At 41.5% G+C, this 26,911-nt stretch overlaps 1 protein-coding gene across 4 annotated transcripts in view; it reads left to right on the top strand.

The window, feature by feature from the left end:
* The window catches only part of STON1 (stonin 1), a 65,596-nt gene extending 39,571 nt beyond the window's left edge, over positions 1–26,025 (top strand). For 3 of the 4 annotated variants that reach the window (XM_034953092.3, XM_008976262.4, XM_055107994.3), the window contains 3 exons: positions 8,060–10,036; positions 19,135–19,337; positions 22,740–26,025. In XM_034953092.3, coding sequence (XP_034808983.1) covers positions 8,107–10,036; positions 19,135–19,337; positions 22,740–22,814 — 2,208 coding nt within the window. In that variant the 5' untranslated portion in view covers positions 8,060–8,106 and the 3' untranslated portion in view covers positions 22,815–26,025. Of the gene's footprint in view, positions 1–2,897; positions 10,037–19,134; positions 19,338–22,739 lie in introns of those variants that run through there. The other variant, XM_055107995.2, reaches the window with a different exon arrangement.
* The last annotated feature ends 886 nt before the right edge of the window (positions 26,026–26,911 follow it).

Below are 26,911 nucleotides of genomic sequence, written 5' to 3'. Positions count from 1 at the left end.
ATGGGCTTGATTTCTTTTGTCCTGCTTGTGGAAATCAGTTTATTTGTCTCATAATAAGCAAAAACTGAAGAAACCAACACCACTGTTGCAAATTTTGAAGCTACAAGGAAAACTGATGAGGTGAAATTTTTGGCATACATCAGAATCGTATTCAGTCTGAAACGGAATTATTTCCTTTTTTTCTTTTCTTTTTAATAAACCCAACTAAAGTAAATATTTTCCTGAGCTCTCACCCCTATAGGAGGGTTATTTTGGCCTTCTGAAGAGGGTGAGATGGAGAAATAGTGCTGCTGATTTCCTACCTGTGAGCCTCCTGGTGGGTCCCATCAAAACCCTGCTCTCCCTGCTCTGAGGGAAGGTGCTTCACAGCAACTTCAGCCTAAGGGCAGTGACAGTGAAATGGCCTCCAGGGAGCCAGCAGCCTGGGCTGCCCTCCGCTGTGTGTTTTTGTGCCCTCAGGAATGTGTGGATGCAGCAAATGACAACAGTGAGTGCTCTGTCCCTAGCGGAGCCCCAGGCCCTGTCACTTTTTGTCTTGGCTGGTTTCCAAGGTTGAATGATTGCATTGGTTGAAGCTTCATTATCCACAAGGGGAGGCAAGACAGTGGGCTGGAGGGAGAAAAATAGGCCTTTCCCACGGGCATGATTCCAGCAGGGTTTGCATTTTTACATCAGTAGATCTCAGGGACTTTCATTTTCTGTCAGTTTGGGCCGTTTGCCCTATCCCAGCTACTTGGGAGGCTGAGGCAGGAGGATCACTTCAGCCCAGGAATTTGAGACCAGCCTTGGAAACAGCAGGATCCCACTTCTGAAAGATAAATAAATAAATATCCCAGCACTAAAGCCCATGTATTTAGTGGTAATACAATTTCTGCTTTTGACAAGATTTTCCACTGGATGTCAGCCGCCATAGCATCACTTTGGAGTTGGAAAGGACCACAGAGCTCATTCTAGTGTAATCCCTGAATGTCTGGAGAGGCTGTGCACACAGCTAGTGAGTGACAGAGCGGTGCCCAGAATTTGGGTTACCCAAGCCCCACATCAGTGTTGTGGTCCTTACACTTCACTGCCTCTGGTGTCATTAGAATAATTTCAGTAATTTGTTGTATCAGGTTGGGCTGAAGTGACCTGTATTCAAATCCTGGTTTTTCCACACCTAGGTATATACTCAAGAAAAAGGATCACACGAAACTTATACACAAATATTCAGAGCAGCATTTTTCAAAATAACTAAAAAGTGGAAACAAACCAAATGTCTATCAACTGATAAATGGATAAACAAAGTGTGATATTTCCATGCAGTGGACTACTCTTCAGCCTTGAAAAGGAAGGAAGCAGTGATATGTGCTACCACATGGATGACCTTGGAAACATTATGCTAGGTGAAAGAAGCCAGACACAAAAGCCATATGTTGTATGATTCAGTTTACATAAAATGTCCTGAATAGGCAAATTCACAGGGACAGAAAGTAGTTTAGTGGTTTCCAGGGCCTGTGGGGAGGGGAGTATGTGGAGTGACTACTAATAAGCATACAGGGTTTATTATTGGGATGATAAGAATGTTGTGGAATTTGGCCAGGTGCAGTGGCTCACACCTGTAATCCCAGCACTTTGGGAGGCCGAGGCAGGTGGATCACTTGAGATCAGGAGTTTGAGACCAGCCTGGCCAACATGGTGAAACCCTGTTTCTACTAAAAGTACAAAAATTAGCCGGGTGTGGTGGCGTGCACCTGTAATCCCAGCTACTTGGGAGGCTGAGGCAGGAGAATCGATTGAACCCTGGAGGCAGAGGTTGCAGTGAGTCGAGATCGTGCCACTGCACTGCAACCTGAGCGACAGAGTGCAACTCCATCTCGAAAAAAAAAAAAAAAAAGAAAAGAAAGAATGTTGTGGAATTTGATAGTTGTGATAGTTTCACAATTGTGTTAACATACTAAACATACTAAAAGCCACTGAACTGACACTTTTTTAAAAGGGTGAATTCATGGTATAAGAATTATATCTCAGTAAAGCTGTTATTTAAAAAATTCTGGCTCTACCTCTTACTGGCTGGGCGACTTTAGGCAATGAACCTAAAGCCAAGTCATCTCAGCTATGAAACAGGAATAATAATACACTTCACAGGGTCTTTTTGATAAACGAGATTGTGAATTTGAAAATGCTTCTAAAGTGTAAACCTCACATATTTTTGGACTGTCAATGGGTTATAAGTTCATTATAAATTGGATTTTTAATCTTCTCCTCCTGTGTTTTTCACAATACTAACAAGGTCTGGGTACATAGTGATCACTCAAATAAAGATTTATTGAGTTGATTCAAATGTATTTCAGTTTTATTCATTTGTGGTAAATGAAACTACACAACAGGAAATCTACTCTTTTAAAAGTTTTCAACTGTTAAAAATGGTGTTATGAACGATATGCACATTGTTGTACAGCAAATCTCTAGAACCTTTTCATCTTACATAACTGAAACTATATCCACTGAACAGCAACTTCCCATTTTTACCTACTCCCAGTTCCTGGCAAATGCCATTTTACTTTCTGCGGTATGAGTTAGACTACTTTACATACTTCGTATAAGAGGAGTCATGTAGGATTTGTCCTTCTGTGATGGGCTTACTGCACTTAGCATAATGTGCTGAAGGTTAATCTATGTTGCAACTTGCGTCAGAATTTTCTTCCTTTTAATACTGAATAATATTCTATTGTATGAATATACTGCATTTTCTTTATGCATCCATCCATCAATTAACATTTAGGTTGTTTCCATCTGTTGACTATTGTAAATAATGATGCAGTGAATATGAGAGTGCAAATATTTTTTCAAGACCTTGTTTTAAATTCTTTTGGATAGGCTGGGTTCTGTGGCTCACGCCTGTAATCCCAGCACTTTGGGAGGCCGAGGCGGGTGGATCACCTGAGGTCGGGAGTTCGAAACCAGCCTGACCAACATGGAGAAACCCCATCTCTACTAAAAATACAAAATTAGCCGGGCATGGTGGTGCATGCCTGTAATCCCAGCTACTCAGAAGGCTGAGGCAGGAGAATCACTTGAACCCGGGAGGCAGAGGTTGCGGTGAGCCGAGATTGCGCCACTGCACTCCAGCCTGGGCAACAAGAGCAAAACTCCGTCTCAAAAATAAATAAATAAATAAATAAATAAATAAATAAATAAATAAATAAATTCTTTTGGATAAATACCCATAAGTGGATTGCTGGATCATATGGTAGTTCTATTTTTAGTTTTTTTTTTTTTTTTTGAGGTGCAGTTTTGCTCTTGTTGCCCAGGCTGGAGTGCAATGGCGTGATACCCATTCACTGCAACATCTGCCTCCTGGGTTCAAGCAATTCTCCTGCCTCAGCCTCCCAAGTAGCTGAGATTACAGGTGCGCGCCACCACGCCTGGCTAATTTTGCATTTTTAGTAGAGACAGGGTTTCACCATGTTGGCTAGGCTGGTCTTGAACTCCTGGTCTTAGGTGATCCACCTGTCTTGGCCTCCCAAAGGGCCGGGATTAGAGGTGTGAGCCACCGCACCTGGCCCTATTTTTAATTTTTTGAGGGCCTTCCATATTGTTCCCTATAATGGCTGCACCACTTTACATTGCCAGCAACAATGCACAAGGGTTCCGATTTCTTACATCCTTGCCAAGATTTGTTGTTTTCCTTTCTTTTTTTTTTTTTTTTTTTTTTTTTGAGACAGAGTCTCACTGTGTTGCCCAGCCTGGAGTGCAGTGGGATCTCTGCTCACTGCAACCTCTGCCTCTCGGGTTCAAGTGATTCTCATGCCTCAGCCTCCTGAGTGGCTGGGATTTCAGGCACCCACCACCACACCCAGCTAATTTTTGTATTTTTAGTAGAGATGAGTTTTCACCATGTTGGCCAGACTGGTCTTGAACTCCTGACCTCAAGTGATCCTCCCGCCTCGGCTTTCCAAAGTGCTGGGATTATAGGTGTGAGCCACTGTGCCTGGCCATATTATCCTTTTTTTTTTTTTTTTAAAAGAAAATAATGGCCATTCTAGAAGGCATGAGGTGATAGATACCTCGTTGTAGTTTTGATTTGCATTGTCCTGATGATTAGTGATGTTGAGCATCTTTTCATATATTTTCTGGCTATTTGTATGTCTTTTTTGGAGACATGTTTATTCAAGTACTTTGCCAATTACTAAATTGCATTATTTATTTTCTTGCTGTTGAGTTTATTGAGTTCCTTATATGTTTTGGATATTAATTCCTTATAAGAAATACAGTTTGCAGGCTGGGCGCGGTGGCTCACGCCTGTAATCCCAGCATTTTGGAGGCAGAGACCGGTGGAGCACAAGTTCAGGAGATTGAGACCATCCTGGCTAACACGGTGAAACCCTGTCTCTACTAAAAATACAAAAAATTAGCCGGGCGCGGTGGCGGGCGCCTGTAGTCCCAGCTACTTGGGAGGCTGAGGCAGGAGAATGGCGTGAACCTGGGAGATGGAGCTTGCAGTGAGCCAAGATCGCGCCACTGCACTCCAGCCTGGGTGACTGAGCGAGATTCCGTCTCAAAAAAAAAAAAAAAAAGAAAAAAAGAAAGACAGAAATACCGTTTGCAAATATTTTCTCCTATTCTTTATGTTACCTTTTTACTCTGTTGATTGTTTCCTTTGCTGTGCAGAAACTTTTAGGTTTAATGGTGTCTCACTTTTCTGTTTTTGCTTTTGTTGCCTGTGCTTTGCTGTCATATCCAAGAAATCATTGCCAAGACCAATGTTATGAAGATTTTCCTCTGCATTTTTTTCTAAGAGTTTTATAGTTTTCACCGGGCGCGGTGGCTCATCCCTGTAATCCCAGCATTTTGGGAGGCCGAGGTGGGCAGATCACGACGTCGGGAGTTTGAGACCAGCCTGACCAACGTGGGGAAACCCCATCTCTACTAAAAATACTAAAATTAGCCGGGCGTGGTGGTGCGTGCCTGTAATCCCAGCTACTCAGGAGGCTGAGGCAGGAGAATTGATTGAACCAGGGAGGCGGATGTTGCAGTGAGTTGAGATCGGGCCACTGCATTTCAGCCTGAGCGACAGAGCGAGACTCCGTCTCATAAAAAAAAAAGAAAAAAACCCAGGTTTTTTTGTTTGTTTGTTTTTTGTAGGGGTGGAGATTCACTCTTGTTGCCCAGGCTGGAGTGCAATGGCACAATCTTGACTCACTGCTACCTCCACCTCCTGGGTTCAAGCGATTCTCCTGCCTCAGCCTCCTGAGTAGCTGGGATTACAGGCGTCCACCACCACTCCCGGCTATTTTTTATATTTTTAGTAGAGATGCGATTTCACCATGTTGCCCAGGCTGATCTCCAACTCCTGACCTCAGGTGATCTGTCCACCTCGGCCTCCCAAAGTGCTGGGATTACAGGCATGAGCCACTGCGCCCGGCCAAAAAAAAGAACAAAAAAACAAAAAAACCCCCAGAGTTTTATAGTTTCAAGTCTTATGTTTAAATCTTTTATCTATTTTTTTTTGAGACGGAGTTTTGCTCTGTCGCCCAGGCTGATGTGCAGTGACACAACCTTGGCTTACTGCAACCTCTGCCTCCCAGGCAATTCCCCTGCCTTAGCCTCCAGAGTAGCTTGGAATACAGGTGTGTGCCACCAGGCCTGGCTAATTTTTTTGTATTTTTAGTAGAGACGGGGTTTCACCATGTTGGCCACGCTGGCCTTGGACTTCTGACCTCAGGTGATCCACCCACCTTGGCCTCCCAAAGTTGTTGGGATTACAGGTGTGAGCCACTGCACCCAGCCTCTTCCATCCATGTTGAGTTGATGGTTGTGTATGATATAAGACAAGCTTGTCCAACGTGCAGCCCACAGGCTACATGTAGTCCAGGACGGCTTTGAATGCTGCCTAACACAAATTTGTAAACTTTCTTAAAACATGAGATCCTTTTTTTTCTTTTTTTAACTCATCAGCTATCTGTAGTGTTAGTGTATTTTGTGTGTGGCCCAACACAATTCTAATTCTCCTTTTTCTCCTTCTCCTCCTTCTCCGCCTCCTCTTTCTCCTCCTTCTCCTCCTTCTCCTCCTTCCTTTTTTTTTTTTTTTTTTTTTTTTTGATATAGAGTTTCTCTCTGTCGCCCAGGCTGGAGTGCAATGGTGCGATCTCAGCTCACTGCAACCTCCTCCTCTCAGGTTCAAGCAATTCTCCTGCCCACCACCATGCCTGGCTAATTTTTGGGCAGGTACCCACCACCATGCTTGGTTAACTTTTGTATTTTTAGTAGAGGCTGGGTTTTGCCATGTTGGCCAGGCTGATCTCTAACTCCTGACCTCAAGTGATCTACCCACCTTGGCCTCCCAAAGTGCTGGGATTATAGGCGTGAGCCACTGTGCCTGGCCTTAATTCTTCCTCCAATGTGGCTGAGGGAAGCCAAAAGATTAGACATCTCTGGTATAAGATTACAGTTTAGTTTCACTCTTTTGCATGTGGATATCAAGTTTTTTCAACACCACTTTTTTTTTTTGTTTGAGACAAAGTTTCGTTCTCCTTGCCCAGGCTGGAGAGTAATGACACAGTCTCTGCTCACTGCAACCTCTGCCTCCCGGGCTCAAGCGATTTTCCTGCCTCAGCCTCCTGAATAGCTGGGATTACAAGTGTGTGCCACCATGCCCAGCTAATATTTTGTATTTTTAGTAGAGATGGGGTTTCTCCATGTTGGCCAGGCTGGTCTCGAACTCCTGACCTCAGGTGATCCGCTCTCCTCAGCCTCCCAAAGTGCTGGGATTATAGATGTGAGCCACTGCACCCAGCCCTCTTTCTTCCTTTTTTTTTTTGAGACGGAGTCTCACTGTGTTGCCCAGGCTGGAGTGCAGTGGCGCATTTGTGGCTATAAAGTTCCCTGTGAGTACTGTTTTGGTGTGCTGTGTTTTCATTTTCATTTGTCTCAAGATATTTTCTAATTTCCTTTTATATTTCTTCTTTGATCCATTGGTTGTTCAAGAGTATGTTAATTTTCAAATATTTGTGAATTTTTTAGTTTTCCTTCTATTATTAATTTCTAGTTTTATTCCATTGTGGTTAGAAAAAATGTTTGTGTGATTTCAATCTTCTCACATTTGTTAAGATTTGTTTTGTAACCTAACGTGATCTGCTTTGGTGAATGTTCTGTGTGTGCTTGAGAAGAATATGTGTTCTGCTGCTGTTAGGTGGAATGTTCTGTATATATCTGGCAGTTTAGTTGAGTTTATAGTGTTCAAATCTATTGTTTCTTTAGTGGTCTTCTGTCTGGATGTTCTGTGTATTGTTGAAAGTATGGTGTTGAAATCTCCAATTATTAGTGGGTGGCTATCTATTTCTCTCTTCAGTTCTGTTAATGTTTGCTTCATATATTTGGGTGCTCTGATGTTGGATATATAAATATATATGTATTTTGAGATGGAGTTTCACTCCATCACCCAGGCTGGAGTGCAATGGCACTATCTCAGCTCACTGCAACCTCTGCCTCCCAGGTTCAAGAGATTCTCCTGACTCAGCTTCTCGAGTAGCTGGGATTACAGGTGCCCACCACCATGCTTGGCTAATTTTTGTATTTTTTTGTAGAGACAGGGTTTTGCTATGTTGGCCAGACTGCTCTCGAACTGCTGACCTCAGGTGACCCTCTTGCCTCGGCCTCCCAAAGTGCTGGGATTACAGTTGTGAGCCACCATTCCCAGCTGGGTTAATATATATTTATAATTGTTATGTCTTCCTAGTGAATTGACTCTTTTGTCATTATATTATGTCCTTCTTTGTCTCCTATGATAGTTTTTGACTTAAAGTTTATTTTGCTTAAGCATGGCTACTCCTGCTCTCTCTTGGATAACATTTGCATGGAATATCTTTTTTCATCCTTTCACTTTCAGCATATGTGTGTCTTTAAATCTAAAGTGAGTACCTTATAGACAGCATACAGTTGGATCATGTTTTTTTTTTAATCCACTTAGCCACCAACAGAATTATAATTTTTAAGCATTTATCAGAACTAAAGACATTTAGTAACGATTCTCCCCTTCATTTTATATACCTATTTTCTCTTTATTTTATTTTTTTAACAGAGACAACCTATTTGATTTCTTGACAAGACCACAATCTTATCCCAAAGATGTGCTCCACAAATCCAGGCAACTGGGTCACCTTTGATGATGATCCTGCTGTTCAATCTTCTCAAAAGTCAAAGAATTTTCCTCTGGAGAATCAAGGTGTCTGTAGACCAAATGGACTGAAGCTGAACCTTCCTGGCCTCAGGGAATTTCCCAGTGGATCTTCCTCCACCAGCAGCACTCCTCTCTCCTCCCCCGTTGTAGACTTTTATTTCAGTCCAGGACCTCCAAGTAACTCTCCTCTTTCTACACCTACCAAAGACTTCCCAGGTTTTCCTGGCATCCCCAAAGCAGGGACTCATGTGCTTTATCCTATTCCAGAATCATCTTCAGACAGCCCACTCGCAATATCAGGAGGAGAATCTTCCTTACTGCCTACCAGACCAACATGTTTATCCCATGCCTTGTTACCCAGTGACCACTCATGTACACATCCAACTCCCAAAGTAGGTCTTCCAGATGAAGTTAATCCTCAACAGGCTGAAAGCCTAGGATTCCAAAGTGATGATCTCCCCCAGTTTCAGTATTTTCGAGAGGACTGTGCTTTTTCAAGTCCATTTTGGAAAGATGGAGGCAGTGATTCCCATTTCACCCTTGACCCACCAGGAAGCAAAAAGATGTTCTCATCAAGAAACAAGGAGATGCCTATTGACCAAAAAAGCCTAAATAAGTGTTCACTCAACTATATCTGTGAGAAGCTTGAACATCTCCGGTCAGCTGAGAACCAAGACTCACTTAGAAGTTTGTCTATACACTGTCTATGTGCTGAAGAAAATGCCTCTTCCTTTGTCCCCCACACACTCTTCAGGAGTCAGCCAAAATCCGGATGGTCTTTCATGCTGAGAATTCCTGAAAAGAAGAATATGATGTCTTCCCGGCAATGGGGACCAATTTTTCTGAAAGTTTTGCCTGGAGGAATTTTGCAGATGTATTATGAACAGGGATTAGAAAAACCATTTAAAGAGATACAGCTTGATCCATATTGTAGGCTTTCTGAACCCAAGGTTGAGAACTTCAGTGTAGCAGGAAAAATCCACACTGTGAAGATTGAACATGTGTCTTACACAGAAAAAAGGAAATACCATTCTAAGACAGAAGTAGTTCATGAACCAGACATAGAGCAGATGCTGAAGTTGGGGTCCACATCGTACCATGACTTCCTGGACTTTCTGACTACTGTGGAGGAGGAGCTGATGAAGTTGCCAGCTGTTTCAAAACCAAAAAAGAACTACGAGGAGCAAGAAATTTCCTTGGAAATTGTGGACAACTTTTGGGGTAAAGTCACAAAAGAAGGAAAATTTGTTGAAAGTGCTGTGATAACTCAAATTTATTGCCTCTGCTTTGTGAATGGGAACCTGGAATGCTTTTTAACCTTGAATGACCTTGAGCTGCCGAAGCGAGATGAATCCTATTATGAGAAGGACTCAGAAAAAAAGGGGATTGATATTCTTGACTACCATTTTCATAAGTGTGTGAATGTACAAGAATTTGAGCAATCAAGAATCATTAAGTTTGTACCTCTGGATGCCTGCCGGTTTGAGCTGATGCGTTTCAAGACTTTGTATAATGGGGATAATCTTCCCTTTTCCTTGAAGTCTGTAGTGGTGGTCCAGGGAGCATACGTGGAACTTCAGGCTTTTGTCAACATGGCCTCATTGGCGCAGAGGTCATCCTATGCTGGTTCCTTAAGGTCCTGTGACAATATAATGATACACTTTCCTGTCCCATCGCAGTGGATCAAGGCCTTTTGGACCATGAACCTCCAGAGGCAGAAGTCTCTGAAAGCCAAAATGAACCGCCGAGCATGTCTGGGGAGTTTACATGAACTTGAATCTGAACCTGTCATTCAAGTCACTGTGGGGTCAGCAAAATATGAGAGTGCCTACCAGGCAGTGGTATGGAAGATAGATCGGCTTCCAGACAAAAATTCAAGTAAATATTCAACACCCCAAGTTTATTTTCATGGGAAATAGCTTAAATATTCTCACCTTCCTCCTTGGGTTGAAACCAGGTAGAGACAGATGGCAATTTGTCAGCTGAGGCTGTGCTTTGGGGTGGGAGATGGAACATTTAGCTAAACAGCTGGTTTATTTGTTTCCTTTTGCACCTATTTCTACCAGATAAGTTTAACTGTTGAACATTTTTTAAATATCATATGAAATACCATGCTAGGCTAGGAATTTGTTGTGGATGGCGGCACTAAGAGAAAATTCGTTGATATCCATGGTTGAGATTAACGCATCAACTTCAAATGTTAAAAATATTTCTAATATAGCTGAGATTCCCTAATTAATCTTTAAAGATCTGTCATCCATGAATATACCTGAACTTCTTTGCATTCTCAGCCGATACCACTTCTTCCTTAGGTTTGCTCCCTGCTCTTTGAAATAAGACTGCTTTCATTTTTACCCAAATTGATTTTTGTTGACTGAATTCACCCATTTGGCCATCTCAACTTGTATTGTTTTTGTTTTTGACATGGCATCTCACTCTGTCATCCAGGCTGGAGTGCAGTGGCACGATCATGGCTCACTGCAGCCTCCACTTCCCAGGCTCAAGTGATCTTCCTGCTTCAGCCTCCTCAGTACCTGGGATTACAGATGCATACCATCGTGCCTGGCTAATTTTTTGTTTTTTAGTAGAGACGGGGTCTCCCTATGTTGCCCAGGCTGCTCTTGAATTCCTGGGCTCAAGGGATCCTCCCACATTGGCCTCCCAAAATGCTAGCATTACAGGTGTGGGCCACCTCATCTGGCCTAAACTGGTTGTTTTAGAATTAGGTGGACACACGTGAGTGTTAAAAATTCAGTTAATTTTTTAAAAATTTTGCAAATAAAAAATTATCTAGAAGTCAGAACTTGAAAAGACAGTTACAGTACCACATTTATTTTGGAGTAGTAAGTAAGTAGTAGTTGGCATAATATAATAAAGTCAAAAACCAAATTTTAAAATTAGAGCTCTTCCCTATTTTAGATGAGGGTTGTTGGGTTTTTTTTTTTTTTTTTTTTTTTTCCCCCTAGCAGAGCACTGGTCACTGGTCTCTGGAGTTAAATTGAGGGTGGGGTTGGGGGACCTGAGTTGATGCATTCATCCATGCATCGATCCATCCATCCATTGATCCAAATCTTTTTTTTCTTTTTTCTTTTTTTTTTTTTGAGACAGAGTCTCACTTTCTCACCCAGGTGGAGTGCGGTGGCACAATCTCGGCTTACTGCAACCTCCGCCTCTCGGGTTCAAGTGATTCTCCTGCCTCAGCCTCCGGAGTAGCTGGAACTACAGGCGCCCACCACCATGCCTGGCTAATTTTTGTATTTCGGTAGAGACAGGGTTTCACCATATTGGCCAGGGTGGTCTCAAACTCCTGACTTTGTGATCCTCCCGCCTCGGCCTCCCAAAGTGCTGGGATTACAGGCTTGAGCCACTGCGCCCGGCCCATCCATCCAAATCTTTACTGAGTACTTACTGTATACCAAGTGCCACATCAAGTGCTGGGGATAAAGATAAATAAAAATCTGATCCCTGTTTCCAGATGGCTCACAGCTGCTGTAGTCCTTCAGAGAAATTTAAGCTCATCTAGGCCCCTCCAGGCTGTGGACTTCAGAGGAAGCATTTTTCTTTGGGGTGGCCTTATGGCAGTGTTTCTCAAACCTGGCTATATTATTATTATTATTATTTTGAGATGGAGTCTTGCTCTGTTGCTCAGGCTGGAGTGCAGTGCGATAGCTCACTGCAACCTCTGCCTCCCAGGTTCAAGTGATTTTCCTGCCTCAGCCTCCCGAGTAGCTGGGACGACAGGCGTGAGCCACCACGCCTGGCTAGTTTTTGTATTTTTAGTAGAGACGGGGTTTTCCCATGTTGGCCAGACTGGTCTTGAACTCCTGACCTCAAGTGATCCACCTGCCTTGGCCTTCCAAAGTGTTGGGATTACAGGTGTGAGCCACCATGCCTGGCCAAACCTGACTATATTAGAATAACTTGAAAGCTTTTAAATCATCTCAGTGTTTAGGTTTCACTTCATGCTAATTAAATCAGAATCTCTGGCAGGGGTGGGCGGGGGAGGGAGCCAGATTCCAAGTATTTTAAGATCACTCCAGATATAAGGTGTAGCCAGAGGGAAGAACACTGCTCTCCAGGTGTTGTAAAGTTGTAGAACCAGAAGAGCAAGCCCCAGACTACAATTGACTTGAGAGGCAGCACTGCCCGTACCCTGGAGGCCATGGGACCACCTTGTCCATGACTCTCTGTTTGTTGGTTTAACATCTGTTGACTGATGAGAGCTTGAGCTATGGGCAGGATCCTTCAGGTGAGAGACACAGGCCTAGTGAGCTGAGGAGCTCCAGGACCCTGTGCAGAAGGGAAGTTCCTACATTGTCTTTCTTCCTGACACCCCATACCCTTCTTCATTAATGCCAACTTTCACCCCACAGCATTCTCAAGACTCAGATTAATTATGTTCAGTTCCCCCACACTAGCAAGGATAGCTCAGGCTTAGGGCAGAGTGAGGTGGTGATGGTGCAGCCTGGTCACAGTGAATGGTCTCAAACAGCACATTCTGATCAACTCTGCTGTGATGGGAGGGAAGGTCAGTATCTTCTATGATATAATCCACTGAGATACTGTTTCCTGCTTTCTTGTTTTTTTCTTTTTTTGGGATGGAGTGTTGCTCTGTCGCCCAGGATGGAGTGCAGTGGTGCAATCTTGGCTCACTGCAACCGCTGCCTCCTGGGTTCAAGCAATTCTAGTGGCTGAACCTCCCAAGTAGCTAGGATTACAGGCCCGCACCACCACACCCGGCTAATTTCTTATATTTTGTGTAGAGATGGGGTTTCACCATGTTGGCCAGGCTGGTCTCAAACTCCTGACCTCAGGTGATCCACCCGCCTCGGCCTCCCAAAGTGGTGGGATTAGAGGAGTGAGCCACCGTGCCTGGCCCCTGCTTTCTTTTATAACTTGGCTAGAGAGGCAAATTGAACCATTTGCATCATCATGCCAGAGAAACCAGTTTTAAGGTCTTCATACAAGGTTCCAAATGATCTATTCTAAAAGTTACTTGTGCTAGTTTTAGGTTAGAGGGTTTAAACAAAATCAGAGTATTAGCTTTTGTTTTGCTCAACAAAAAGGGAAAGAGAGGCAGGCAGAAAGTCAGGCAGGCTGGAATGCCTATTGGAACCTCCTGGATCTGCAGGTTTCCCCTGAAATCTGGGTGATAAACTAACTCCCGTTGTTTTTCGTTGATCCTAGAGATGGTCTCGAGGACTAGAACAAAAGGTCCAAAGCAGTTTTTGCATAGACTTGAAGTGGTAATTATGCTTTTGAGAGAGAAGCACAATAGGCTCAGGCTGTGGGCTTGCCCACGTGGTGTCAGAGGGACAACAGCACAGGCTCCCTTTGTAGTCCATTCCTATTGCTCTACTTAGAGCAGGTGCTCTGGGAGGCCCTGAAGGAAATAAGCACTTGGCTAAAGCCTGGCCAGGGTAACCACACTTATTTTTCAAACTGAGAAACCATACCAATCATCTTTTCTAATTTTGGGAGTGCAGACATGTATGAAGCTTTTTGTGAAAATGATCCTGTTTATAACACTGCATTTTTTTCAGAGTCAATGGTGTAGTTTGAACTGATTCAATCAACAAGAATTTATTGAGAAGGAGGCTCACTCATTTACTCCACAAACATCTACTAAAGTTCTTCTAGGTATAGGTTCTGTGCTGAGTGTTTTAAGAGATACAGACACAAACATGATTCCTACTCTACCAGAAACTTAACAGTCTAGAAGGTGAGACAGACTCTGAAGCAGCTACCCAAATGCACTGTGGAAAAGTGCATAGTTCCAGGCTTGGACAAACATATGCACTTAGGGATCCCAGAGGAAAGGGTAATAAACTGCCTGGGGACTAGGGAGGGCTTCACTGAAGAGCTGATGGCTGGGAGAGTCAATAGAGTTTCCATCAAAGAAAGAAACAGCAGAACCACAGGTGTGTGGGTGGGGGATCTTACCTAAGTTTTGGGGCTGAGGGAGTGGTCGGGGAAGAGACCAGTGTATTAAGACCTTGTGGGCCATGCTGTGGGGTGTGAAGTTTATCTGTCAACAGGGCCTCAGGGTTGTTTTCAGGCATGACTGCTACAGAATCATATCTTGTTTCAGAAAGGATGGCATGCAGTGCAGAGGAAAGATTTAGGAGTAGATTATAGACACAGGTAAGTTGGGAGGAGGTGAGGGATGCTGAGCAAAGGCAGTGGCAGAGAGAGAGGCAAGAGATGGGTGAGCGAATTCAGGGGAGGTGCCCCTAAGTGATGACAGATTCTGTATGGGCATGAGGGAAAGGGAGGGAATGGGACAAGGTCAGGGGCTCTGGCTGTGGTGGATAGGTGGGCAATGGTGCCATTAGCCGAGATAGCCTGGAATCTTCTCATCACTCATCCTTTTAAAGTCTGTTTCCCAGTCCTGGCCACATGTTAGCATCATTAAAGCTTCAAACACATACCCATATTTGGGCCCCATCCCCTACTAATCGGGCTCTATGAAGATGAGGCCCAGGTGTTGATGTTTATAAAGGCTCATGCAGCCAGGGTTGAGACTACTGACCTGATCCCCTAGGCAGAGATCATTCCTCCCTGCTTTGCATATGCCTTTGTCTTCTAGAGCTCTGTTATTGCTCTCCCATGAGTATTTATTTATTTATTTATTTATTTATGAGACAGAGTCTCACTCTGCCACCCAGGCTGGACTGCAATGGCACGATCTTGGCTCACTGCAACCTCCACCTCCTGTGTTCAAGAGATTCTTCTGCCTCAGCCTCCCGAGTAGCTGGGACTACAGGTGCGCACCACCACGCCTGGCTAATTTTTGTATTTTTAGTAGAGATGGGGTTTCGCCATATTGGCCAGGCTGGTCTCAAACTCCTGACCTCGTGACCTGCCCAGTTTGGCCTCCCAAAGTGCTGGGATTATAGGCATGAGCCACTGCACCCGGCCTCCCATGAGTATTTATTAGCAGTGGAGCTCACCAAGAACAATGACAAGAATGGACATTTCCAGGGAAACTGGCTGGACCTGAACTTGGCCTTCAGGAATTCTTTTGTAAAACCGTCATATCACCAGGCCCACAGAGGACAACATTTTACAGGCATTTCAGTCAATTACACAGTGATAATTCACTGAACAAATCCTTTGGGATCACAGCTGCTTTATTGAGATCAGGTCTGTGCACAAAGAGGAGGCCCAGGGAAAACACAGTGGGGCTGTGTCAGGTGGCGTCCAGAGGGCATGGTGCAGCTGTGGGCCTGGCTTGGGGCAGGACATTTCTGGGATTACAGGGCCCTGCCCCAAGCTTCTCCATTGAGGGGGTGGGGAGGGCAATGCAGAGAGTGAGAGGGTGCCAGGGCAGGCTATAAGCTAATTTGCCTCTTGAGAAGTAGGGTAATAATAAGGTTGGAGCAGAGAGGAAATCTTTGTCCTAAGGCAGTACTTCTCAAACTTTTGTGTGCCCAGGAATCACCTTGTTAAAATGTGGATTTTAATGGAACAAGTGGGATCTGGAATACTGTGTTTCTAACAAGTGCTGATGTGACGGCAATGCATCTGGCCCAAGGAACACGCTTAGAATAGCAGGATCCCAGAATGCATCTCTATTTTTCTATATGACTTTTAGATCAGTTGTGTATTTAGAGAACATAAAGTTTTTAACAAGCTCTTTAAAATTTTATCCTTTTCAAGATAGTCTCGGAAAACTTTGCATTATTTGAAAAGATACTTCAAAAATGGAAGCTGAATGAATAGCACTGGAGTGCAGTGGCGAGGTCTCAGCTCACTGCAACCTCTACCTCCCAGGCTCAAGCCATCCTCCCACCTCAGCCTCCCAAGTAGCTGGGACCACAGCACGTGCCACCACGCCTGGTTAATTTTTTGTATTTTTGGTAGAGATGGGGTTTTGCCGTGTTGCTCAGGCTGGTCTCGAACTTCTCAGCTCAGGCAACCCACCCGCCTTGGCCTTCCGAGTGCTGGGATTATAGGTATAAGCTACCGCACCTGGCAAGAACATATAAACTAGTCTACTATGTTCTAATTATAAAACTTTAAAAAAAATTTTTTTTTCCTTCCTGGGAATTTGAGGGATCAGGATTGACCTTTTTTATTGGGGAAATCACCTGTGATTTCTGGAAAGGTGGGGAGGGCTGCTGGTCCCTTAATGTCCCTTCTAACCAGCTTGTCAATGCTTAGTATTCCTTTGACAGTGGGCAGGTCTTTCATTTTTCAACAAAGGTTTGCCTGAGGCACTAGCTCACAGACTTCATTCATACTAAGGTGTGAATGACAGCAGAGGAGCTTAGGCTTTGTTGGGGTGGTAGAGAGAGAAAGAGAAAGGAAAAAAGAGAAAGACAGCTGAAGACAAATGAGGATGCTGGTTAGCCAGAGGAGGTGTATATGGTGGCACAGAATTATTAAGGGGAATGAGAGTGGTGGAGGATCAATTAAATATATCTACCTCTAACTTCCCAATTTTTCGACTTTTCTCTTTTTTTCTTCTGCCCTGTCATCAGCACATTGGTTGCTCTCTCCTCCTCCACTCTGTCATCCTCTTGCTATTCTTTCCCTTCGGCCCTCTAACAGTTCAGTTTCAGGTGTAAAATATTTTGGTTCAGGAGGGACTGGATATCAACTAGACCTAAGATTTTGTGATTTACATTCCCCGTCCTGAGAAAAGGAATTATGTTGAGTGAACAACGACCAAAGCTGGACAGTTCCCCCTGGTGGTCAGCACTGAGACAACACGATTTTCCTCTATCTTTTATTCATTAATTGGTGAATTTGAAAATAATCTGTTAAGCCCCAAACATGACAGACATTGTGCTAAGGACAGACATGACACCTGTCCCTGTGGGGCAGAAAGTCTGAAGAGGGAGTGTGTTACTAAACATTGTAGAGCATTTAGCATTTTCAAAAGCCTTAAAAAATAAGCCAGAAAACTTGAAAGGAAGAAGGCTTTTACCATTTTTAAAGAAAAGCAGGTAGAAAGGTTTTGTTTCTGACATTTTTTGTACCACTAAGTCTTCAATTTGGGTTTAGTTCTTCAATTTTCATCGTAAAATTTCCCCAAATAATTTTTTCTTATAAAGTGTGAGTATCAGATCATGTCTAGTATAATTTTTAACTCTGAATGTGTAACATTCACAGTCCCTTTATTAGCAAAATTATAGTAATTAAATAATACTGGCTTTATAGTTGAATAGCACTTTGCAAAATGATATGTCTGGCTCATCTATATTGCTATAGAATACTACTGCCCCAGTGCTGTATGCATATGAACTGGTTAATCCTCACAACAGCCCTTATAAGGTTCAGGTTATCCTCATTATCCACATTTTTAGATGAAGAAACTGAGGCTCAGAGAGATAAGCAATTTGTAACCCTAGCCTTAATCACTTTGCCATAACAAGACTGAAGAGTGCCTGCAGTAAGTGTAAATGAACTTACTGTATCCTCACTGCAGACAGAATACTAAAAAGAGTAATGGAGTTTGCAGTCTCTCTGGGTGTGTGTGTATGAGAATGAAGTTATCACTTGCCTGCAGTGATCAGGTTGTTAAGAGCATCTCAGAGGCCACTGTTGTCCTACCCTTCCCGTAAGTGGTAGAGATGGCTAATGAGCATCTGTTGGTTAATTGATTGATGACTTCTCAAGGCTTTTTACAGCCTTAGAATTCTATTAGTCACTCTACAAGAAACAGGTTGTATGGAACGAAAGGTAATTTATCTTTTAAGAATTAAGTGAAATCCTTTAAACTCTTGTTTTTGTGTCTAAAGCTATATTCTGATGGAAATGCTCTTTCTCTAGCTATGTCAGTGGTACAGTAATTTAATCTGGGTCTTGAAATTACTCTTTATCTCATACATTTATTTAAGTAAAGATAGCCACATTGGATATGGAGATGCTATGAACAACGCAACAGAATCATGGAATGTTTGTAAAGCTGCTGCAGTGATTACAATGAAAATATTTTTCATTTCCTTATAACACACACACACACACACACACACTATATGACCCTCATCTAAAATCTTTGAAATATATCCAGTATCTCTGGGTCTGGCACTGAACCTGGCCTGGCATAGCACAGATGCTCAATAAGTGACAAATTGAGTGAAAACCAATATTAGATTAAAATATTAAAGGCCAATATGCCCATCTCTACTCTGTATAGCTGTTCCAGTCAAAGTATTTTGGAAGGATGTGTGAGAATTACAGTAGGGAAAAATAATTTATTCTACTGAAAAAAGAATTCTTGGCCTGGAACATTTTCTGAAAAGTTAAGTTTAACTTTTAAAAATCAGAATTTTAAAATAATGTGACTTAATTTGGGCTGAAGTTTATTTTTGAGTTATCTGTATATAGACGGTAAGGAAATGAATAAATTAATAATTATAAGACGTTACTCAGTCTAAGAGAAAGAGGCTTGTACAGATCTTTAGCACATTGTAGCCAAATAATTATGTTTAATATAAATATTACTCATATCTTTTAATTAAGGAAAACAATTAAGTTTAACAATATTACTATATTGTTTAATATAAATTAAACATTAATATTAAAAATATTGCTTAAAATAAATATTTAGCAGATTATATTACTATAATATAGTAATTATATTGTTATATACTAATATAATTTGCTAAATATAGTAATATTTCTAATTAATATTAGTAATATTTCTCATTGAAAACGTTTTTAGGAGTTCATCTGTGCCTGCATATAGTAATATACTTTTATTTTTATATTTTTACCATTCTTATTCAAAATAGTAATGAAGTTGAACTTGTTTTTAAAGCTAGTACTTAAAAATGGCAGACAGCTTTCCCCCTAGTTGGTGCAAAATTGTAGATTTTCATGGTATGTTGTTTAAATGGAATTTGCACTGCTGCAGTGCTAATGAAATTCCTTATTAAGGAGAGAGATGAGTGCCTTTTATGTTCAAGATAAATGTTCAATGGCCATTAAAATACTTTGACTATTTGATTTTTTTTTCCCTCAAGGTCTAGATCATCCCCATTGTCTGTCATACAAATTAGAGCTTGGATCAGACCAAGAAATTCCCTCTGATTGGTATCCATTTGCTACTGTTCAGTTTTCCGTGCCTGACACCTGTGCCTCAAGGACAGAGGTCAGGTCTCTGGGAGTGGAGAGTGATGTCCAGCCACAGAAACATGTTCAGCAGCGAGCTTGCTACAACATCCAGGTACATCCCAAAGCTTCTAGAACTGTGACCTGATTTGGCTTTAAATATTTGTTTTGCTGTCTTTTGTAATCGTGTATGTGTTGTGTGTGTGTGTATATGTGTGGTGAGATTTGCCCTAGAGAGGATCTCAGCTATGGAAACTTGATGGCCACCATTGAGCTTAGTTCTTCCTATCCATTCTGGAGAATGTTGGGAACACTTAATAATTTAGCTCTCAATGAAAAACAGGACATTAAAAATGAATCTACAATTTAGAAGCATATTTATAATAAAAATTATGATGTTAGAACACCATTTCTCAAAATATGTGCTGCAGAACATGTGTCCCATATAATTATCCAAGAAAAAAATAAGTTGGGGAATGCCGTATACTAAATTAATGTTAAATAAAGGCCCCCAAGAAGTCCTGCAATAAGGAAACTTGTTAAACTTAGTTAACCCAGTTTTTCCCAACTCATTGGCTATTGTGTCTTGTCTGTGTGGGTATGTGTATGTAAAACACTTATACCTATCTTGTGGAATAGTGTTCTGTGGAGCATGCTTTAGGAAATGCTGAGTTACTCTATTATGGTAGTTTTCAGTTTTTTTTTTTTTTTTTTTTTTTTTTTTTTTTTTTTTTTTTTAAGACGGCATCTCACTCTCACCCAGGCTGGAGTGCAGTGGCACAATCTTGGCTCACTGCAACCTCCGCCTCCTGGGTCCAAGCGATTCTCCTGCCTCAGCCTCTCAAGTAACTAGGATTACAGACACCCACCACCACACCCAGCTATTATTATTATTATTATTATTATTGTATTTTTAGTAGAGATGGGGTTTTGCCATGTTGGCTAGGCTGGTCTCAAACTCCCGACCTTAGGTGATCTGACCATCTCGGCCTCCCCAAGTGCTGGGATTACAAGCGTAAGCCACCATGCCTAGCCTATTGGTAGCTTAAAGTTTTATTTTAAATTTTTAAATAGAGATGGGATCTCACTATGTTGGTCAGGCTGGACTCAAATTCCTGGTCTCAAGTGATCCTCCTGCCTCAGCCTCCCAAAGTGCTGGGATTATAAGCGTGAGCCACCATATCCAACCTGGTATTATGGTAGTTTTAAATGTTTGCCATCAGGTCTTCTGCATTCTTAGGCAGATGAACTAAAGGAGGACATACACTTACATCTGTTTCTAAACTTGTTTTCCCTTCTTATCCTCAAGTTTAGTAGATACATGGATGTCTTCTGCCACGTATTTCCCACAGTATCTTGAAATGGTGATGCATCTTGCTGATTTTTTTTAAAAGGTTTTCTTTTTTTTGAGACAGAGTCTTGCTCTGTTGCCCAGGTTGGAGTGCAGTGGCATGGTCTCGGCTCACTGCAACCTCCGCTTCCTGGGTTCAAGTAATTCTCCTGCCTCAGCCTCCCGAGTAGCTGGGATTACAGGCGCCTGCCACCACGCCTGGCTAATTTTTTGTGTTTATAGTAGAGATGGGGTTTCACCATGTTGGCCAGGCTGGTCTCGAACTCCTGACCTCGTGATCTGTCTGCCTCGGCCTCCCAAAGTGCTGGGATTATAGGTGTGAGCCACCACGCCCGGCCTAAAAGTATTTTTTAACTAGAAAATATTTCAAAAATCACAAAAATTAAACAGTGCATTACAGACAGGTGATTCAGTTTAGAATGTATGTTTCCCTTCTGTCTTTCACATGAGCAACATTTTATACTTTCTAATAGCATTTATTTTATTTTTAAAAATTTAAATTTTGCCTGTTACACAGCCCTCAGGAGGTCCTGAGAACATGTGCCTCTCAAATAGCATTTTAAAATCTATGTGTTGCTTGACTTGCAGCAATGATTACTGCCATTCTGATTTTCTACTAATTTATTTCTATTAAAAATAGTGATATTATACATGACATCGCTAATATCAACTGGGTTTCCTATACTATAGTAATGTGAATCAGGATTTTTCTTTATTTTGGACTATCTGTTTAGAAGTCTGTTTGGGTCCAGTTATCTTTTTCTACTGATGAAAGTAATGATAGGTAGTGCTGTCCCGTGCAGCCCCTTCAGACCTGAAGGATGTATTTCCCCAGCAGGTGGGAATTGCTGCTGCTGAAGATAGCTGCCTTTCCTGAGGTCATGCCTCCTTCCTGGAATCTATGCAGGGGTGTATAGGCCCCTTTCCATCAACTTGGGCTAACGCTGTAGGTCAGCCCAGCTTCAGCTCTCCAGGGCATGGGCAGAAGCCTTCATTCTGACTACATTGCATCCCAGCTTCTCTCTCTGCCCATTTAGCTTCATTTCCTGCCTCACTCCCCCATGAATGTTGAACTCAACGGCACTCTCCAGTAAACTTTCTGCACACAGATCTCCATCTCAGAGTCTATTTCTTGGGGAACCTGACCTACAACACTAGGTATATATGTATTATGTGTGACTGAAATGTGGGTCAAGTGCGCATGGAGACTGTGTTTATAGTTATTTTCCTATTCACAGGACATGCCAGGTTCATGCAGTTTTAGTGGACAATTAAAAATTACTTTACAAAGTATTTCTAGCTTTAGTAGCATTTACTAGTTGATCTGCACCTGGTGGCAGTTTCAAAATGTTTTCTTCCATTTAGTAATTATCTGTTGCCAGATACTGCTCCACATGCAGGGACACAGCAGTGTGAACAGAGAGACAAAGTCCCTGTCCTCATGGAGCATAGTTTCTAGTGGGGGTAAACGAAAAATAGTTAGTAGATAAATAAATAAATAAATAAATAAATAAATAAATATGATTTCAACTAATAACAAATTCCAAGAAGGTAATACAATAGGGTAACAGGATAGAGAGTGACTAGAGGGCTTTATCAGGGGTAGTCCTGGAGGACCTCCAGGAGGATGTGACATTTGAGCTGAGACAAAAATGATGAAGAGCAGATGGTTTACTATTAGGTTGCTGCAAAAGTAATCACGGTTTTTGCCATTAGTTTTGCAGCAACCTAATAGTTTGTAAGCTGGCTTGTTTCAGTTAGATAATTTTGGGTGCATTATAAATCTTAAGGGGGCCAATGGCTAGATACATGATACAGCCATATATTCAGGTAGAGGGATAATTGACCATATGTCTAGTCAGATCTGTAAATTTTTTTCAATATACATATTCTGTATACATTTTATAAAAACTACGTTTGACTTAGAAGACAGTTTTGGTGCTCTTGAAGACTTGACCCTGGTGGGGAGGATTTGAGGGGCTCTGTTGTTCAAAAGGAGAGCAGAGCGCCTCACTTGGAAGCTACTGTAGGAGGGTAGAGGGCTGTGTCTGTGTCCAAAGGGTGAGGTTTGTGCAGTCTGTGCCACATGCGTAAAATAGGACTGAAGAGGTGTAAGTGCTGTGTTGCATTTGTTAATGCTGCCTGTGTTTTGCTTTTGCATAACAGGTTGAAATAGAAAAGAAGTGGATTAAAATCGATGGAGAAGACCCAGATAAAATTGGTGACTGCATAACTCAGTAGGAGTAGCAAGAGTTTATGATGACAGCCCACTTGTCAAATATGTAATTCACCGAAACCACACCAAGTCCTGCTACTGTAGAGTGGAAATGACTTCTGAATAGCGGTTTTAGGACAGGTCTGATGGCTGTGTTTAGAGAAGTTTAGACCTAAAACCGAACAATCTGTATTTTTTGCTTTTCATATGTTTTTGTCCTAGGGGTTCGATCTAAAATGTTTCTATAATTCGTGTGATGTTTTGCTTCCTATTGAAACTCAAAGGCACTGTTACTCGTTGTGTGACCCCGCAGCCAGTATGATTTTTGATTACTCAGTGGCTGACTGTTTTGCTCCCTGGATTACTGAGGTGCCGTCTTTATTTTTTCCCATCTCTTCTTGCTGCTTAGTGTCTGTACTAGAGGGTAAGGGAATCAAAGGAGACATAAACCAAAATACTTAATTTTCCCTCTTTCTTGCCTCTGAAATGTGGCTAGGTGTAGAATGATGTTGAAACCACAGGCTAAAATGTAGATCTGGAAGTATCTGTGCTTTTGAATTACTTATTTACCTGTCCTCTTACCATTGGTAAATAATAATTGGCTATATTTGGTACCTGTCTCTCTCCTACTGTATTGTCATTTTCAAAATGTGTTTGTTTTCTGGCACGTGCTGCAAAGAAGCTATTTCTGTTGTCCTACATATTTTAGAATAAATCACTAAGACATATTTCCTTTCACTTGGCAGGATTCCTTTCAAAATGGAATCTGAGTATTAGACACTAGTTAAAATATTTGTGTATATTAAAGATGAATTTTTAAAATTTATAAATACTATTTTCCAAAAGTACAGACTCTAAGGACATATTTTGATAAAGTATTATTTGTAATGAACACAAGCCTCTAGATTTAGAAGTCTAAATCACATTATGATTATTTTATACTAGTTCTGCTATCATGCTGTTTTATGCTAATTCTGCTTATTTTAGAGTATTTTTCATTAAAAGGTGAGCAAAGTGAAAGATACTTGGTATTTTACCCAGATTTCTAAGAGGCAACATTTTTATTCTTCAGAGTCAGGTAAATGACTATAATAGTTTGGTTTCTAATGAAAAGTCAATAGCATTAGCAGTTATAATTCTGTTTATAATTTCCTTTCAGCATTTACAGTGAAAAGTGAGAATTTTAAAATTTATGAAATCTATATTCCAGGTATCGTTTTTAGTCTGAAAAACAAACTCCCCCATGTGGTATTAATATACCTTCAATTTATGTTGAATCTTAAACATAATTAGGAGATATTTCTCTCTATTTGCTAGATTTGTTTTGAGTCAAAACTGATTTAGTGTTCTTCCAAACAACATTTATGTGTTGGCCTACAGAGTTTATTTCATGTGTTTTATTTAATATTTAATATTATATTACATTCATTGAAATCTGTTCAAAAACAGATTAAGACAAACATTTATGATAGTCTGTATCAATCAGCAGATTTTATTGCTTTTCATTATTTTACTGTAAAGGCAAAGAATGCAATAGGTGATGGTTGGTTGAAAGGAATTGTTATGGCTGTTTTTATTTTTTACTTTTCTTGAGACAGAGTCTCACTCTGTTGCCCAGGCTGGAGTGCAGTGTGTCATCTTGGCTCACTGCAACCTCCGCCTCCTGGGTTCAAGGGATTCTCCTGCCTCAGCCTCCAACTAGCTGGGATTACAGGCGCAAGCCACCATGCCTGGCTAAAATTCTTTTGTATTTTTAGTACAGACAGAGTTTCCCCATGTTGGCCAGGCTAGTCTCGAACTCCTGACCTCAGGTGATCCACCAGCCTCGGCCTCCCAAAGTTCTGGGATTACATGCGTGAGCCACCATGCCCGGCCGCTATTGCTCTTTTTAACTTCATTTGATGCCTTGCTTATAATATCATATGCTTGAGGCTCACTGTTGATGTAGAGTAGGGCAAATCTGTGTGTGTATGTCATTAAAAAAAATTCTACCATCTTTCTTTATCATCTGGTGTGGGCGCACTCTAGAGTGACTTCAGTCTGCTCAGAACGAATGTGGAGCCCGGCCGAAACTGATGCTGCCCACGGTCCCAGTGAAGTTAGGTGGGTTAATTACTGCCATTCCTTTCTAAGTGTGTTTTATGGCATCCTGCCCACAAAGAACTCACAGTCTGATTAGGATGAACTTAATGACTATTTACACCTCAAAATGTATTCAGCAAAGGGTTCACTTAATCGCCCCTCATGCTTCACAGGTTGACTAGTATCTGTGGGTACCTCCCCGCCCAGGTTATTCACTCACAAGCCACTGGGCCTTCAGGACATCTCAAGATTCAGTCTTGACAATATAATAGCAAAAGCTGGACTAAAGCCCAAATGGATTGTCCGTGGCAATGCAGAAGCTGATAGCATTAACAGCAGGGTGTTACAGCATAATTGTTAATTCGCACATCTATTAGGATCCTTAAATATTCATTACTTAGTGTTAAATTAACATTCTGTGTAGGGAGGGGAGGCTTATTCAATTCTTCTGACCTCAGAACTGGCAGAAGGTCAGATGTGACTACAGAACTCTAGGTGAAAAATCAGGTAGGGTTCAAATTAAGTAGAACTGCCCTTGCCGGAATAGCAATCTTCAAAAAACCCTTGCTTTTAGGGGAGGGAAGCGGGGAAGGAAAGGAATGAGGGAGGAAATATTCCTTTCTAGCATTCATTTTGCTTAGATCACTCCATTGTGAGTTTGACCATTTTGGAGTCAAATGAGCAGACTTCCAAGGAGTTGACCAGTTTGTGACTAGTCTGGTCACCTTTCCAGTTACAGGATCATATTAACTGTGTAAATGAATTCATGGGTAGATCATTTGTGCAGATCTGAATTTAAGAACATTTCCTTTTTCTGTGGGAATCACAAGAGTTTATCCATTAAAAAAAGATATGTAAAAAGGATACTTTCCAGCACATAAATAAAGGCTGGAATTTTACAACCTGATGTATATATTAGACAGTTCTAGGATGTTAGTTCCTTTCATTCCAGAGCTATGCTTGTGATACAGCCCCTTTTCTTATAAATTCAGTTAGAAGGACTTCCTTAACAATGACTATTATAATGTTTTACTTAAAATACAGTTTTATATTCTGTCAATGCAAATATAAGACAGGTTGAGCCTTAATCATGTAACAAAATATTTTGTAGATTACATATTGATTTTTCAAAAATTAAAAATGTATTTCAAACTATTCTTACTGTGCTGTGAATTTATATCTTCTTCTGCAAGACCTGGGGCTATTTTTTTTTCTTAAGGTATGAAATCAATTTCAATAACCTTAAACAATTGACCCTCTGTCAGGCGTATGTCAGGCTCCACTCTTAAGGAGTCAGTGACCATGACCTCTTCGCATATCCTGGAAAAATGACATCATCAAAGTATAGTTGATAATGTTATAAAGGATGATTTTAAAAATAGGGTATAATCATGACTCACAAAGATATGAGGCTGGGCGTGGTGGCTCACGCCTGTAATCCCAGCTGTTTGGGAGGCCGAGGCGGGTGGATCATGAGGTCAGGAGATCAAGACCATACTGGCTAACACGGTAAAACCCCGTCTCTACTAAAAATACAAAAAAAAAAAAAAAAAAAAAATTAGTTGGGCGTGGTGGCGGGCGCCTATAGTCCCAGCTACTGGGGAGGCTGAGGCAGGAGAATGGTGTGAACCCGGGAGGCAGAGCTTGCAGTGAGCCGAGATCGCGCCACTGCACTCCAGCCTGGGCAACAGAGTGAGACTCCATCTCAAAAAAAAAAAAAAAAAAAAGAAATATATGAAATGAATACTTGCATAAGATTACCATATTCAAAGCCTTTCACAATTTTTCCTTGAAAACAGAAAAAACTTTGTCCACAGAATTCCATGGAATTTTCAAACTTTGGCAACTTGTAGAGTAGTCCTGTAGAATTAATGTGCACCTAAAAGCCAGCCACATTTTTAAAGTTTAGAAAACCAGTTTTACATAATTGCACAGAATGTATTTCAGGTAAGATATATGTGTGGGTGGTAGGGAGTTGGGGGAGAGTGGAGGGGAGTTGTGGGGAAGTGGAGGGAGGCTATAGGAGATATGAAGGGAATCA

This window comes from Pan paniscus, chromosome 12 (genome assembly GCF_029289425.2).
Source record: "Pan paniscus chromosome 12, NHGRI_mPanPan1-v2.0_pri, whole genome shotgun sequence".
NCBI lineage: Eukaryota > Metazoa > Chordata > Mammalia > Primates > Hominidae > Pan > Pan paniscus.
The sequence above is the reverse complement of the archived record's forward strand: the minus strand, read 5'-3'. Positions and strand labels throughout refer to the sequence as shown.